Raw genomic sequence first — 14,023 nt, forward strand, 5'->3', positions numbered from 1 at the left:
GAAAGTCTTCTTGCTACATATTTCAAATACTCTACAAATCTTAACTCTCCTAAAGTCCTAGAGTTAAAGAGAAAGGTATTAGTTAGCATTTAAGTAAACTTGTTTTCCAAGAAATAAAATCTAATAGCATCCGCTTTATCTGTCATATGGAAAGCTGAAGTTAGCATGTTCCCTTAAAGGTCAGAGCTGCACTGTTTGTAAGTAATAACATAATCATTAGGAAAAATTCTCCACAATAATATTCAAACTACCCAATCACAAAATTTTAAAAACACCTGTTTAGAACACTGTTAAAAACCCACAAGACTCCTATTTCTGGTAACCTTGCATAAATGTCCAAGTGTATTGAGAGACAAAACAAGTTGGCAGAAACACTCAGTGACTTTATACGTCCATCCATTCAACCCTGACCTACAGTCTGCCTTGCATTCGGTTCATAAAACACCACCCTCATGCAGTATAAAATGTAGATGGCTCCGATAAAGAAGAAATGGGAGTGGAGCCAAGCCAGCTGAATAAGCATTGCCACTTCAGTCCATCTACTTTGCTTGCATAAAGGTCAAAGCATACAAATTATTAGGAAGCTGAAAAAGATGAAGAGCTCAGAAACCCAAACTCACCTGAAAGACTACTGACTTGGATCCTAGTCTAGAGGAGTTAATGTATCTAACTACAGATAGGGCTCAGCATATGGCGGCTACCATGCTAGGAGATAACCTGTGGGGTCATTTTAGTTCAGTTGGTTGTTTTCTAGGAAGATGGACTGGATTGGGACAATCAAATCACAGAATAACATATGGTTAAAGGCACCTCTGGAGCTCTCCAGTCTAGCTGGCTGCTTGGCTCAGGGCTGCATAGAGTCTCCAAGCATGGAGATGCTACAACTTCTCTTGCCTCTCATTCCAGTGTTTGAGCACCCTCCCTGCAGCAAAAAGTTTCTTTCTATATTAAGCTGGAATTTCCCATTTTCCAGCTTGTATTCATCCCGTTGTCTTTCCACTGTGTACTGCTGAAACAAGTCTGGCTTCATCTTCTCTGTACTGTCCCCTGAGGCAGCTACAGGCAGGAAAAAGATCCCCTTAAGACTTCTTAGCAAAGGTAATATGAAACTTGTTCTCTCAGCCTCTCCATGCGTGCCATGTGCTCCAGACCCCCTGATCATCAGGGTGGGCTTGCTCCAAGATGTCAAAGGTTCTGGGTAGGCACTATTACATCTTTGACAATATATTTTAATCTTTTCTCTGAACACAGTAGTTGAACAAACTATGCATTCCAAACAAGTTTAGCCTTCCAAAAAAAAAACTTTTCAGAGTTTTTCAGAATAACCACCATTACCGCATTTGTAATTGGAGGGCTTTAAGGGAAGTGCCAACTACCAGCATCCAGCAAAGTCCAAAGGACAACAGGCAATCCTCTAAACACAGGACAAAGCTATTGGATTTTGAGCAACAGCCAAGAGCCAGCACACAGTAACAAGCAGATGCTCTACCCTTTGCAGGTGCAGAGACCTTTAAAACAACTGTTTTGTTGGGTCTTAAGTCATCCCTAAAGGGATCATTCTGTAATTCATAACATAAGACTGGATAAATATTAGGCTTATAGTTACTCATTAATTGCTTTGAACAGAGCTTAAACTGCATCATCACCATGCATCCCTCCAGCACCCTGTTTGTCCCAATCAACAGAAGATGCAAAAAGACCAGAGACCCCCACTGGGCTCTGTGTCACTTTGGAGCAACACCATGAAATGTTCTTGAGATGGTCAGAGCAATGATGAGATAAATACGTCGATCTGCCACGCAAGGCACAACAGTGATACTTTGCAACATCTTTTTCTTTGAAACTGTGAATATATTTTCTTTCAAAAGACAACTTGTAAGACATTATACCATAAAACACAAAATAATTATCCATTCTGGACTACTGTAGAAACATTTATTAAAAAACCCACCTTCACAAACCCAGTATGTTTGCCTGCTTATTGAAGACCAGTAACATATAATATGAAGACTGAGATCAAAGAATTGGAAAACAGTCACAACATCATAAAACTTGGAAATGTGTTCTAGTATCAGCAGTAATCATGGTCACTATTTTTGCAAAGTACAGATACCTATGCACTTCACTACTTGTTTGTGATTTTCTTACCCAGTATGTTATAGCTAGCTTTAAAAGTCTTTTAGATTCATATTTATTATCTGTACAATTTTCAACTTTTAGGACAGGATAAATAAGTAAGTACTAACAAACACATAAGAATATTGTTTATACATGAGTTTCCTTATGTCCTTTAGCACTGCATATAAAATAGAAAAAAAATAGCTAGGTAGCATACACAATAAAATATTAGTGTCTAGCATTAGAAAGCAATTCCTTTAAGATGTAAATAGCTGAATTTTCTTCCTATACAAGAACATAATGTTGTCACAAATGCTGTGGACTCAAGTTTTCTCTCAGAAGTGGAGTGCCGAGTGATTTAGTAAATAATTTTATTCCCTCCCCTAACAGGAGCACTGGTTCAAAGTAATTTTCCAGATAAGAAAGAGAGTGATAGAAAGATATGCTTTAGCAATACTTCTTCTTTTATAAACCCATTTCATTATGCAGAATATCAATTTATACTATTAAAATTATTTAAAGGATGGCTCTGCTTCCTCTCACATGTTTTCTTTCTCCATCAGCGATCCTACTGGGGATAGATCTACACAGACATACAGTCATAAAAAAAGGCTGCCCATATTTACTTAGAATTTATACAGTGCTTCTCATAACAGAATCTGAATACCTTCTAAATATTAATGAATTCATCTTCCCTACGTTCTTGTGGTACACAGTTATACTTTAGGTATTACCTTACCATAAGAAAAAATTGTTGAAGAATTTTGCTTGAATAAAGTCCAGTTGCGACCTTAAACAGGCTTAGTTTCAGAATGACAAGCACCAATTGCTGAGTTTTCTAAGAGTAAAGGTGTTCATCGGACACTCAAAGGACAGAAGCACAATAAGCACATGTGAAAAAGAGGGCTTACAGAATTTTCCCAGGGTCAAGAATAAATGTGGATCAGCAGCAGGAATAGGAAGCATTTCTCTCAATTCTCTCACTACTCTGCCAACAAGCCCATTCCTCATCCCACAAATCATTTACTTCAAGTTTTCAGGTTTTTTCATTAACCTGTTCTAAAATTCTGGTATTTGTAACAAATATACATGTAACTACTTAAAAAAAAAAGTTGAATTAAAGACAGCCAAAATTATTTGACTCAAGCAACTCTACAAGAAAGGCTGAAAATCAGTATTAATATCATTCAAAAAATGAATATCAAACCCCTAATAACAACAATTTTCTCAGTGTGACAGAGGGAAAGCAAATAATTCCAGCTCTGTTTAAAGCTGGCAGCTGTTTCCTCAGTTAGGTGGAGACATCTTCATGAATTGCTGCCACACACTGACTGCAGCACAGAAAACTCTTAAGCTCTGTGGTTGTAGCAAACAGGCTGAAAGTCTAGCGTACATCACAATGATATTGAAAAAGCAAAACGTTTCTTCCATTGTTTGCAGGAAAATGCCTCTGCAAAGGAAGCCTTTGTTGACCTTATCACTGGGGAACAATGAGCTGGAGGGCAGTGCTGTGGAAAGGGGCCTGGGGCTCCTGGTCAATGGCAAGTTGAACATGAGTCAGCAGTGCCCTGGCAGCCAGGAGGGCCAAGCGTGTCCTGGGGGGCATCAGGCACAGCATCACCAGCAGGCAAGGGAGGGGATTGTCCCACTCTGCTCTGCACTGGGGCAGCCTCATCTGGAGTCCTGGGGGCAGTTTTGGCACTACACTGTAAGAGGATGGGCACTACATGTAAGAGGACAACTATTAGTGTGTCCGGAGAAGGGTGAACAAGATGGTGTAAGGTCTCAAGTGCAAGACTTACAAGGAGCAGATGAGGTCACTTAGCTTGTTCAGCTTGGAGGAGATAAGGCTGAGGGGACACCTCATAACAGTCTACAACTTCCTCAAGTGAGGCAGCAGAGGTGAGATGCTGATCTCTCTCTGGTGACCATCAGTAAGACACAAGGAAATGGAATGGAGCTGCATCAAGGGATGTTCAGATTGGACATTAGGAAAGGATTCCTTACTGAGAGGGTGGCTGGGCACTGGAACAGGCTGCCCAGGGAAGTGGTTGCAGCACAAAGCCTGACAGATTTCAAGGAGCATTTGGACAAGACTCTTAGTCATATAATGACTAAGGTAGTTCTGAAGGAAGCAGGAGTTGAACACTATGACCCTTATGAGTCCCTTCCAACTTCAGACAATCTGTGGTTCTGTGATTGCTTTATCCATGTGCAAAACCACTGCATATTACCTGACATCTGGGGAAAGAAAACAAATGTCATGGGTTCTTAATATTAATCACAATCAGAAATAGTTTTTATACCAAGCATTTTGGCTTCTAATAGTTTTGTTGTCATCTATTAAGAACACGATAGTTACACACGAATAAAACAAAACTGTTAAGAATTCATTCCATGTACAGTGTTAATAATTGCAGAGATCAGTTGACCAAATCAGATTAACAACCCAATTCAGCACTAATTAAACATCTATATGTACAAACACTTCCTCAGAAACTCCTGACTAAAAGATCACAGACATAGACACAGAAATAAATCTGTTTCTGAAAATAAAACTTTCTATTAGCAGGATTCTTCTTCCTGCTAAAAGATTCTCAAGAGAGTTCCACTTAGACATGTTTATTTCCAGGAGTACATGTTCTGATGTGCAGGCTTATCCCTTTTTAGTATACACTATTTTCAAGTCAGAAATTTGAAAGAGGTAATGAGTCTCAGGAATCTCATCCTTAAACTGAAAGTGCTTAAGCAAGTTAACAGGCTAATGAAAAATCCTAACATTCCTACCAGAGGAGCCGTATTTTATTCCTGGAAAATTGGAAGTTAACATACTATACCCTATTGCATTTCACAGTGTCTTCTTTGGTCTATAGAAACACTCCTATTAATTTGATTTCTCATTAAAAAGAGAATAAATGTAATACCTTACTGAATGTTGACACAAGACTTCAATGCACTGGTAAGAAACTTGTCAGTTTGGAAAGGATTTAAACCATTCTCACTGTTAAAAATGTTCTACTCACAGTAAATTTTACACTTGCATTACATGTATCTTCTTTAAATGATACCTCATAATTTTTTCTGATTCCAAATACATAAATTCTAAGATAGCTCAACAATTTTTCTCTAGTTTCTCCTAAACCCATCTTTGGATATTAAATGTCTTTCAAAACTAGCAATTATTTTGCTTTATAAACTACCCATTAAAATAGGTTTTGGCGTTTTCACTTTCAGAAATCCTCATAGATTACATTCCTAATCTGTCACAGCAGTTTTACATACACTGCCACAGCATACAATTTGACTATTAGATATAGTAGATTTGAGGAAATATGCACACTTCAGAGAGAAAGAAAAAAATAGAGATGTTCGTTATGGATACATTTAAGGTTTCTAACTATAACTAATGTCCATCCTGTAGAAGCCATAAAAATCCCCCTTAGAATCTAATTTCAGATACCTTATAAATGCAGGTTTTCCCTTACAGCAGTAATGAGCAGGTGAAATACACCAAAAAGAGCCATTGCATAGGATGTTTTTGTAACACCATTGAATATACAGAGAGGAACAGGAATACCACACACGAAGGTACTAAAATAAATACTATTTCCTGTTCTTTAGAACACATGTAGACTAAGTATTCCCAGATAACTCTGTGTTGATTTTTCTAAGAGAGGGCTGATTCTAAATTAAGGATTGAGTATGCCCACAGACTAGAGTGAGATGTCCAGAGCAATCAGTCAGCATCAATCTTCTCATGTGAGTGCAGAGCTGAAAGCTTTGACTTCAAGTCAAAGCTCATTTATAGCATAGAAGACCAAGGACCCATTCACACTAAATGCTAGAGCTTTTATTATTTGCCTAATGTACTATCCTAATTTTTTCCAGGAGACGAACTCCGCACCATAAACATGTACTCTTTACAGAATATAAGAGAAAGAATCTCCTGTCTGTCTTTTGTTTCAAATACTCATCCTGAATGGACTACAGGTACTTGGAAGAGTTAGAAACATGCTTCCCATTCTTTCAGACAACCAACAAGCTGTGCACCACGCTGGACTAGGAGGTGCTTTCTTTAACAGACACAAGTAAACTAATGCTTCAAATGCTGCAATAACCTCTGATCCATGTACCTCTCTACTTGTCATCCATGTGGCTGCTAGGCAGAAAAATACCTCTACCTCTTCCCTCAAATGATATATGACTGAAATATCTCACTAGAAAATAGAAACCAAGCAAAAGAGGAATGATGAGGCTCTTTTTTTTCCTCTCCAGTCTTCTTCTTCTCCATTTTTATAGTATTTTCACAGGTAAGACTGGCCTTACAACAATTATTATTTTTAAATAATTCTAAGGGGATGGCTTCGTTACTTTAACTGGATCACAAGGAGTGGCATCTCTGACCATAACCATTTCCTGTTGCTTTTTCCTCCTATTAAAATTCAAAATGAAATACAGAATCCAAACATTGCTTCCACTTGGATGCTATACAACTTCTTTCTCACAACTTTTTTTTTTAATTGAAGGACTTTGGTTAGAATTATTTTTAATTTTAAAAAAAAGCAATCTAACTATACCAAAGCAATCGAGTTATACATGGCTATGTATCCTCTACTAGACAAAATTTCCACAAAATTGTTAGCTTTCTTGAAAATAAGTCGTTACACAAGAAAACTGGAGTGGCTTGTTTCTTCTTTTATCTATTTTTTATGTAACTATTACAATTTTTCCTTTAATTATGCTTAGCTAATATTCTCTCCCTTAGTGATAAATGTAATATTGAACTCTATTTTCAACTGCAATTACAATGAAGTGAGCAAAGCATACCTTCTAAAAGGATCAGTGACTGCCACCATAACAATGATTTTGAAGCATTTTTTGAGCATGCAAGCATAGGCTGACTGCAGTCTATCAAAAACATGAGCAGTATATGATTCTTTATTTTAAGATGTCAAATACAGCCATCCCAAAATACACAGGGACAGTATAAAATTTCAAACTTATACACAGCTAGGAAAAATAAACAAAAATATTTTAATAGGACTGTAAAGAGAAATATATTTTGTATTTTCATACTAAGAGCTTTGCACTGTATTTGAAGGAAAATAAATTAAAATATGTAATTTTAAAATTAATTTTAATTATTTCACAAATGTAAAGAAAAGATGTGGACTTGCTTGTGAATGATAGTATAAATAAAACAACCACTGAATCTTTAAACTAGACTGGGCAGTTTAGACATGAAGACACTAGTTACTATTGGTTGATCATATTTAATAATAAGATATCATTTTTAAATACAATAATATTCAATCTTACTATAAAGTAATTTTTATTGAAAGAATATGCCTTTAGACTTTAACTGGCTGTTGAAATACAGAACTTTGCAAAAAAAAATTACAGCAAAACTGATGTCTGTGATAATATGCTGGTGTGACTAAAAGCTACACCAGAGACTTTAATAGGATAAGCAGACAATTGACTACTGAGCTTTAAAAACAGGGTAGCACTGAGCTCCTAATCACAAGCATCATTAGCTTTAGTTTTAAAACTTAGCAGCAGAAAAATATAATTTCATCAACTACACAAGATTTCTTTTCTATGCAACAGCTTTTCATTCAAGTAACACTAAATGAAAACCAGGTAATATTTATGAAGTTACTCTTTTAAAAGTAACACAACACAGAAGATAACATTTATGTCAACTTCATTGCTTGCTACTCAGCAAAATTTTGGTAGCAATCTAAAATACAAATAGCCATAATTTACAAATATGGCAATAAAACACTTCCAAAGCCTTTATCAACTTCATTCCAGCATTATAATGTAATTATCAAAATCAGTATTTTGTATATCATAAGCTGATTTGCAGGCAGATGGCATAGGTTTGACATAGCAAAATATATTAGAAAAAGAATACTAAGGATGTAGCAAGAAAAGTAAAACATGAAATAGGCAGCAAGAAAGTAAAACATTAAATATAACCCACAGTAACTTTTCCTGCTACAACCCCTTCTTCATCAACAGCAGCATTTCATATTTATACATTAAATCAACCCAACTTTTGGCATTATTTACATAATAATGGAATTTGTCTCATTATATTTAATCTTACTACCATGGGGAGTTTGCACCTTTTAATTTTTTCACACTATGGTGTCAGCTTTCCTTCTGCTTTTAAATCCCTTCTTGTCCTGAAAATACCCCTAAATTGTCAATATGTCTCTATACATATCACTACATTTTCACTGACCACATTAGACATTATTGCAAGATCAATGTCTACTCATATTGCAGTCATACCTTCATATTGCTTTGTAGGACTACTTATAATCTACGTAAGCACTAGCACCAGGATCTGGGATCAAGGTACTGATGAAATTAATTTGCATTCAGGTATAACATGAAATTCACCTCTGAAGTTCTGTAATGAAGAACTGTATTCAGGTTTTTCACATACTCACAAACCACACCATTAATGTGCATTTCCTAAATGCAACAAAGTGTTGAGAGATAAATGAGTGCAGAGGGTTTCCAGGGGAACTGGAACTCTATTTAAAGCCTCTTATTAATTAGCTCAGCGACTAAACCCTAGTTCAGGTGAAGATAAATTATGGCTATTCTCTTAGAACAACTTTTTAGGTAGACAGTAACAGATTTTTTTTCACTGATCCAGTTATTTTTTTCTTGGCAACTATAACGTAAAAAATTGCAGTAATAAGTGACATGAAAGGATACTTTTCATATGCTTTGATTGAATTCAGAGATCTAGCTGGTCCAGAGGGATGAGAGAAGATTAAAAAAATTGCCAAATCTCAGTGTTACTGCTTAGACCACAATATTGGGTAGGGTGCAGTTAAGAGGTAGTATAACTCTACACTGATAAGCAGTGAAAAGCAGTCATATTAAAACTTATTTCTTGCGATCTGCTCAGTATCTGCAAGCCATCGTGTCCTTGCTACTGTGTAGCTAGATTATAGCTAGTACATTCAATCCCACTTGGACTGCAGCACAGCCTAGAAAAAGCCTCCTGCTCCTGGAGATGCTTTTCAATTTTGAGCCCACAATATTTCCCTTCAGAGTCTAACAGAGCCCATGTCCTGTCAGTTGCATTGCAGGAAATGACATGAACTATGTTTAATGATACATAGAAAATACACATTGGATATTGAGCCTTGGAATAGAAATTATTAAGTACTAATAATAAACCATGAACTTGATAGTAATAGCTCTACCTTAATTTATTGTCGGTATAAAATAGAGGATTGACTCTGAAGCATAATTCAAATTCAATAGTTTAGGGTCTGGTAAAGGTCTAGGTATAATGACACAGAGCTCAACATTACTATTTGTGCTGTTTCTTGAAACGGATAAAAATATAAACCTAGACAAAGACTAGTTTATGGAGAATAATGGGAATCAAATTGTATGTGACTCCCTTCACCCACATGACTGTGAAAATTATTCCAGAAACTTGTGATGAGGGAGTTTGTTAATCTGTCCTGTTCAATCCCTTCTGTTCAAAAGAAAAACAGCCTAATGATTAATCCCTCCGGTCTGATTAATCCTAGCTCCTGAGTTTTCCCAACTGCCTGAAATTCCTTTGCTGAATTCAGTTTCCTGCAGGGAAAACAGAGGAACAGGTTGCCACCCTCCTTACTGTTTCTGGCATTTTATTTCGCATCCCTTGAGCCAAAAAAGACCACATATATATATATACACATCCATATATATAGTTAAATTTCAAGATTCCAACACCTGAAGCCATTTCAAATATTAACTAAATATTTAAGGATATTAACATGAAACATTTGACTTCCGTATTTTACTGAGTTCTTCTTTTATTACTACCTAAAATTAGTACTCATCCAAGGTCAAAACTATTTATGAACTACAGTAAAAGAAATGGTTTTGTTCTTAATACTTATCACAAGAAGAGATTTGTACATATATGTACACAAAATATCATAAAGCCGGTGTTCTGTATGCTGCTGGAAAAATCCATCATCGCTAACAAGATTACTTTAATAAAAAAGGGCTCATCTGGGTATGCAGCATTAAAGAGATTCAAAATGATAGGCAGTGAAATAAATCACTGCAAAGGAATTTTAAATTAAAGATTAAAATACTGAAAAACTTAAGAAAGGAATATCAAAGTTGATTCAGAATCCCATTTATAAACCTCATCTACCCTGAAAAAGACTGAATTTCATGAATGACACAAAAGCAAGTATGCAATCTGCTTGCACTGCATAAATTATGTGTATTTACTTATAATGCATATTTAGAAATCATCAGGAGCATGCTTACAAGACGGGACACTTACCTGATACAACTTCATGAACTTAGAAATTAAAAAAATTAACAAGAGACTGGAATTTAACAATGAGAAGGCTAATGGATAGCACAGTACCCACCTTCCAAACTAGCCTAAAGATTTCTCTTTCTCATTAACATATTTGTTTTGCAACATTTCAGAGAAACAAAACCAACAGTTTTCATGACCTTTGTAAGTGGCAGATCCTATTTAGGGATGGAAGTTCCACATGTGACTATCGAATATCATATCCTTGATACTTTATATTGAAAGAAATTATAAAAGCAAATAGTGGGATTTGAGACTACCATGCCAACAGTATCAAATTTGTATTTGATACTATTAAATAAAATGCAACTTCCTCAACATTTCTTGTATGGACTGGGAAAATATATAGTTCTAATTAGGAATCAAGCTCATTAATTCTGTTTTTCAGGGGATTTTTGTCATTCAAAAAAGAAAAAATACTTACCTTAAAGAAACTTCTTACACAGGTGGACTAGTTGGCGAGAAGCTCTTAACTGTCTGCTTACACTAGATTCTTTTGGTCTGCTAGACTGTTCCATTTGATTTTACCAACATCTATTACTTTATCAACATGCCTAATAAAACTTACTAGTTTGACATGATTTGGGAGATAGGATAACTATCTATTAGAATATATTTAAAAATTATTCTTACCAAGATGACTTGAAAAAGAACTGGAAAAAGATGGATTTCTTCCATGAGGCTGTAAAAACATATTTTAAGATTTATTTAAAAACAGGAAGTGAATTCTTATTCAACACAGTAAACTCACAACAGGAACAGAGTAGTAGAATAGCTGGTGCCAAGATCCATGACCCAGAACCTTAGCCTTTGACTAGCCTTCAACAAAAATGAGTTCCATTTCAGATATTAAACAGAAACAGCAATGCTAGGTCAGCTTCACTGATGCAATTCAAGCGAGTAGAACAGTAATTAACTTAGCATTTTTTAATGGCAGAAATTAATAGAAAATTTTAAGTATAGAACAACACATATTATGAAACAGAGTGCACCATGTTTGAATTAATAGACTCAGCACACATAATGAAATTATAAATATACTGTGTTTTTTTAAAGAATGCCATGTTAACTAACTTCCTGGGTTTAACATATTTATGTATGATATTTTTGTCAGTCACTTGACAGTGCTGAGCAGTGGTGGCCAAAGGGAGTCAGCCATATTCTCCAGCACTTCAAAATCAGGTAAAACCCAGCATATATACGCTTATAGAAAGAATATTCTCAAAAATCAGTAATACTTCATGTTAATGTAGTTTTCTATTCTTAGAACACAAAACACTCTATTAGTAAAGCATGTGTGTCTCTCACACTATGATGACATATGAATGACACGATTACATGCTTTTTACTGTATTATATTCTCTAATTGGAAGAATGATTTTCACCTTTTCTTACACACTACACTAAACGCCTATTCACCAAACACCACAGAGAACACCAAATTGTGTTTCAGAAATTTCTTCTTGTGTCACTATAATGTGTATCACTGAAGTGCTTCAAAAACAATTGGTAGGTTTAACTTTGTGATACAGCAGAGATAAGACTGCATTAAGAAGCCCATGTAATAAATGCAGAACTCAAACACAGAGAGCATGTCTGGGATCTCAGTGTACAACACACTACAAAATAGTCTTGCCAGTAGTATGTCAGTTAAAACCACCAATTTATATTACATAGTTCTCTCTGAATAAACAAGAGTTATATAAAATAAGTATATAATTTCATGTTTGAAGCTTTACTGTGTAAAACTATATATTGGCTTCTGGTAAAACAATAATCAGATTAATTCTGTTTGGTAAACTATTTGTTAAAAAGAACTCATACACTCCTAAAATCACTTCGTTCCATTTAAGAGTTTTTATTCATGTCCAATAAGAAACGAGAAGAAGGTGTTATTTTTATGGATAGTGTAAGCTAAAATATTAGACCGTGAACTGAAGCAGCTAAAAGGAATTTTACATTCTCCTCTATGAACTTAATGAAAAAAATCAGAGGGGGCTAGAACAGACATCCAAAGGTCATAACAAAAATGCTTCATTTAGATTAATATCACCTCTAAGAGCCCTGGCTGTTCATATTTGCTGGAACTATGTATTGTAAAGGAAATACAATACTGAATGAAAGCCACGCTAAGAGAACAACCATACCTACGAATAACTGAGAACTACTTCTAAGTAATGCAGATATATGCATTATGTATGAATAATAATAATGGTTTACTTTTTCATACTGTTTTTCTGTTTCTCTGATCCTTGCCTTCACTTAAATGTAATAATGATTCTATGATGTAGAATCTATATATAGAGTTAAGGGTGGTATGAATAAGAAGATCTGCTGCATTGTACAGCACTGGCATGTGGACCGAGAGACAAGTAAAACATATCCGCTAAACTGTTCAAAACATAAAAAACCAGTATCACTTTATGCACCCACATATAGACATTTAGAAAACTAAGTAACAGCCTTGTTCAAACAAATGTGTTCATTTTTTCTTGCATACAGAAAAATAACACTCAACAGAGGGAAAACTCAGGTAAGGAAAGAAACTCATTATTTCTAAGTTTAGAAGCTTGAATTTAAGGACAATTTCTCTTCTTATTAAATTGAGGGAATATTTCTTCCATATGCAATGGAAACAAGTTCCTTTCATGGGTCAGGAGAACATGAAAACTATTCTCCTCTGGGCCATCCAACAGCCCTTAAATAGACAGTTATGGCAGCTTGGATACAGCCAGGTCATAAGAAAGTCCCAGGATTACAGATATGAAGACTTATTATATTTGAGGTTCATTTCCAGAGCCAAATCTATTAGTTAAATTAAAAGCTTAGTCCATGCCTGCAAAACTGAATTTTGCTGATGTAGATATAACAATATTGAATGTAAAGGAAGTCATTTAAACACCACAGACTCCCAGAAAGAGCAACTACAGTAACAGCAATCATACTGACAAAATGAAGTTTTGCCAGCACAAGCCTACTTACACTTAGGCCTTATTGGAATTACTCACCCCAGCAAAAGCTGCTCACTTTGCTACATAAGCAGCATTTAAACTGTGAACACATTAGCAGTAAAATACAATCAAATACCAAGAATAGCTAAGCAATCCTAGTCCAGGCAAAACCTAGAAAAATGCTTTTGTGGTAAAGGGTAAATTATGAAACAATTGTTTTCAAACACTGCAAGCAGTCCCCATTGTTACAACATTACAAAGTCAGCTATACTTTCTGCTGAGATAAGCTAAGACAAAACTAGACCCAACAGGTCTGTTCTTAAAGGTCACCTGCCAACCTTTATGATTGAAACAATAAAAAGCTGCAGCCTTGAAAGAAAATCATACATATAACTTCGCTAAAGCACAAAGTCACATCAAGCATAGTATTAAGACAAGGCTTAAAGCTGATTTATCCCAACTTTGCATATATGTGTTCAAGAGAGAGAGTAACAATATCACACTCTTCATAGCTGTCTTAACATAGTTTTACAAAGGAATTGTCTTAAAGCTGGTAAAAGAGGAGTTTAGCTATGGAATTTATTTCATA

At 35.4% G+C, this 14,023-nt stretch overlaps 1 protein-coding gene across 11 annotated transcripts in view; it reads right to left on the reverse strand.

Moving 5' to 3' along the window:
• The window catches only part of ULK4 (unc-51 like kinase 4), a 256,761-nt gene that overhangs the window by 151,157 nt on the left and 91,581 nt on the right, over nt 1-14,023 (reverse strand). For all 11 annotated transcript variants that reach the window (XM_032105931.1, XM_032105898.1, XM_032105913.1 and 8 more), the window contains one exon: nt 11,117-11,165. In XM_032105931.1, coding sequence (XP_031961822.1) covers nt 11,117-11,165 — 49 coding nt within the window. The remainder of the gene's footprint in view (nt 1-11,116; nt 11,166-14,023) is intronic.

The sequence above is a fragment of the Corvus moneduloides genome, chromosome 1 (assembly GCF_009650955.1).
Source record: "Corvus moneduloides isolate bCorMon1 chromosome 1, bCorMon1.pri, whole genome shotgun sequence".
Taxonomy (NCBI): domain Eukaryota; kingdom Metazoa; phylum Chordata; class Aves; order Passeriformes; family Corvidae; genus Corvus; species Corvus moneduloides.